The 3,837-nt window shown below is 35.1% G+C and overlaps 1 protein-coding gene across 1 annotated transcript in view; it reads right to left on the bottom strand.

Moving 5' to 3' along the window:
* Positions 1-3,837, bottom strand: part of LOC107561560 (sodium-driven chloride bicarbonate exchanger-like) — a 35,109-nt gene that overhangs the window by 13,679 nt on the left and 17,593 nt on the right. Inside the window, exons 11-13 of the mRNA XM_016246031.1 lie at positions 3,481-3,575; positions 250-424; positions 14-147 (exon numbers count right to left, since the gene is read on the bottom strand). Of these exons, the coding sequence (XP_016101517.1) occupies positions 14-147; positions 250-424; positions 3,481-3,575 (404 nt within the window). The remainder of the gene's footprint in view (positions 1-13; positions 148-249; positions 425-3,480; positions 3,576-3,837) is intronic.

The following is a 3,837-nucleotide window of genomic DNA, read 5'->3' as shown; positions in this document are numbered from 1 at the left end:
ATATTAGACATACTTGCAGAATTTGAATAATATTTTCTCAAACACCAGGACGGGTCCGGTGCTGCCCAGAATAGTGAGAGGCTGTCCGGCAAATAGCGAGTAAGCAATTCCAGTCATAGAGGCTCCAAACAGTGATTCAATTGCACTCTGGGAAAAGGGGAGAAAATGTCTCAAAGCTTCATGTTTACATGACTACATTAATATAGATTTAAATTTGGATTTAGGCAAATTAGATGTGCATGTTCTTACTATGCGTCCCTCTGTGGCTTCTCCCAGCAGTCCTCCGAAGGTGATAACAGGGGACATGCAGGCGCAGTACAGGAACAGGAAAGAGGCCAAACACTGCAGGCTGAGCGCATCTGTGAAATCCGACAGGAAGTGTGGAGCCTTCCTCTTCACATCCAGAACCAATCCACCAAAAAGCCTGTCAAAAAACACCAGACACAAGATTACTGCCGTCTGAGCTGCGCAATGAGGTGGAAAACTGGCTTAAACTAAATTCACAGTGTTACATTCCACAGAGAATTACATGCAAAATAAACACTTACCAGGCAATAATTTACATGACAATTAAAACATTTTCTTCCAAACTGTCATTACTATAATGCAAAAAAAATTCATTTACAGTAATAATAGGAATTTGGAAACAAAACCCTCAAAATGTGTGCAATTCTCATGAAAATAATGTCACAATGCAAAACTATTTTAATGCACCTAAAAATAGGCTTAATTTTCAAACTATTATTACCGATTGATTTATTATTTTATTTTTGGAGTGCAATAAATTTCCCGCAGGTCGCATATCTAACAACAAACAGAAAAAGAAGTGTATCTATAGGACGGCTGGATGGTTTTTTCTTCATGTGGCGACACATATGTGAAATATTCCTCACATGAATTCACGGTTTTCTGACCAGTGTTGTTTCACGGCAAGACAGAAAGTCTGGTGCGTCTTGCATATGAAAAAACAGTTGCACTGTCATGGGAACAAAAATATATATTTTCATTTTGTCAATGCTAAATACAATTTCATAGTCTGGAATAAATACTTTAAACAGTACATTTTCACAATTCACCCACCTGGTGACTGCTGTGGCAAAAATGATGGATGATTCAGAATAATATAGAAAACTGAAATCAATGTAGCACATAAATATAAGAATAAAATCGTACAAATATTCAACCAATTCAGTGAGTGGTGTCCAGCTTTCTGCTATTTTACGTTTAAAATCCAGTATTTAATTCATTTTAATCAAGATTTGTCAGTCTGATAAAAATTAGTAAAAAAAGAGATGTTAAAATCAAAGCAGATATTACATCCAATGTATTTGTTGCACTGGAAACGCAAGGTCAAATTGAGAGCACTGCATTTTGGTAAACCATATTTTCTGTAGCACAATTTGGCAAATATCATCCAGATATTCCATGCATACAGAAAAACTACATTTTGTGCACAGTGCATACATACTATATAAGGCATAATTCTTTAACCAGAAAGAAATATTAATTAGGGCTGATCAGATAACCATTTGGGAGAAAAGAGCCATCTGAGAACAGAAGGGGATTATTGTTGTGAGAAGAGAGAAAGTCACTCAAAGTTGTGAAAACTGTCACTCAACAGGAAGAGTGTGACCAAATGTCAAACATGGCATCTGTCCAGTTCACTGGCGAGTCGAAAACCTGGTCTTCAGTGGCACGGCTCTCGGTTACATTGTAGTACAGAATGAAACTATCGTCCTAAAAGATCTACATTATTACAGTGTGTGCCCTTTAACTGTCATAACGAACACAACGGCAAGCTGCGTGACCTTTTACAGACATTTGTCTTCAAAGACGAACTTTTTATTTCTCAGAGGTTGTCTTTTTTTATAGTTTATGGAATTAAGCCGTTGTGTTTAAGGCGAGACATACAGGCAAAAACTTTTTCTTTTTCTTTTTTTTCCTGCAATGGTCACTTTTGAGATTTTGGATTATTTGGCTTTTCCTAACACTGTTTCAGACAAGTGAACAGAAAACGTCCAAAATACACGTTTAAGTGTTCATTTTATTGTACTTTATCTACGTGTGTCTGTCCATTTCAATTACAATACATATCCAAATGAGGTTTTTCTCTCTAATTCAGCAGCACCTACATACACCACACTAAAACTTCACAGTTTTATTCCCATCTATATTCTGAAGGTTTTTACAGAGAGGTTTATTCAGATATCATTTGCCTGATTTTATACAACACATTATTCCTAAGAAAATGGTGAAAATATATTTCCGTCTGGCTATTGAGAATATTTTCAGATTTGCGTGATAAAAAGAGAAATCCAAAATCCCCTCTGTAAAAACCTACTGTAATATGTCAACAAAATCAAACAAGAATATTGAAACTGGCTTTATCCAATATTCAGATTTCTGTTCCAAAATTTATGCTATTTATATTTTATCAGATTATACTTAATTTGCATAATTAAACTTCACATTTAAAAAAAATGTAATACACAGTGTTATTTTGCTATCATTGAGAAATGATTATAGTTGTATTAATGTTTTGAATTAGCTTTTATTTTTATATTTTCTGTTTCATTTTAATTTCAAAGTTTTAGAGCTTTTATTGCATTTTTGTCATTTTGATTCGTTTTTGTGTGCTTTAAATGTCTACATCCTTTTTAGTCATATTTATTTCAGTTTCACATCAAGTGAAATGAAAAATATTCTTTTATATTTTATTTCAGTTAAAGTTTATTTTATTTCAAGTAACAAAAATGTTTTATTAAGGTTTTAGTTTTAATTAACTATAATAACCCTGATAATACAAAAATGTATCGACTTTTGTTTTGTTTGTTTTAGATGTTTCTCCTAAAATTAATTTAAAGAAATATGTGTATAGATCAATAAAATGTGAATAACAGCTCAGATCATTTGGAAAAAATGTAACGATAAATGATAAAAGAGTCGATTGCAGAATTTGGTATCTAGGCACAGTTGTTAAGATTACATTCAAATCTCTTCTGAAATAAGCTCTGCATATTTTGCATGTCTCTCTTATTTAACACACCTGATTCAGATCATCAGCTCGTTAGAAGAGCGCTCCACGCATGACCTGAGACCAAACTTACTAGAGAAGTGTGAAGTGTGACATACCTCTGTAAATAAATACAATTTAAATTCACGTCTCGCGTGAACATATACGTTCCCTTCCAACTGGAATCATGGCGGAATATCCTGTGAATTCCACTTCGCAGGGCACTTACGGTCGAATAGAACAAACGTCTGAAGTGATAAGAGAAATATACATAATGTGCAGAGCGAGGAGTTGCGAGGACTGGAATTGAGAAGCTCTGCTCTAGAGGACAAGGAAAAAATATCTAAAAAGCAGGAGACACCCCTCATTTCCTCTAAAAGGAGATTTTTATTTTCAAAGGCTTTCACACAAACTGACATGTGATTCTGATGTGTCTACACACACACACACACACACTCCAGACTGACCTCCCGGTGCGCTGCAGCTCAGGGCCTCCATGTCCACCATGTTCCTCCGTCTCTGCCAGCTCTCCATTAGGCACTGCAGGGATCTTTCTCTTCTCCTGTTATATCAGACACAGAGACTGTGATTGCAGTCATATTCCTCAAACGTCTGGTTAGTGTTGCTTCTAAATCTGTGACTGTACATGTTCAACTACTGCAATTAATTCGGCCTGCTTAACATGCAGACATTTGTTTTGTTGACAGCTATGATGTCATCATAACATTTGCATACTGCATTATGATTGGTCTTGTCTTAATTGCATATATTTAACTAATTTGGGTTAGTCCATATTTGACCCAAAGTTGGGTTGAAACAAGCCA

The sequence above is a fragment of the Sinocyclocheilus grahami genome, unplaced genomic scaffold (assembly GCF_001515645.1).
Source record: "Sinocyclocheilus grahami isolate Dianchi unplaced genomic scaffold, SAMN03320097.WGS_v1.1 scaffold780.1, whole genome shotgun sequence".
NCBI classification, from domain to species: domain Eukaryota; kingdom Metazoa; phylum Chordata; class Actinopteri; order Cypriniformes; family Cyprinidae; genus Sinocyclocheilus; species Sinocyclocheilus grahami.
This window is presented reverse-complemented; position numbering and strand designations above follow the sequence as displayed.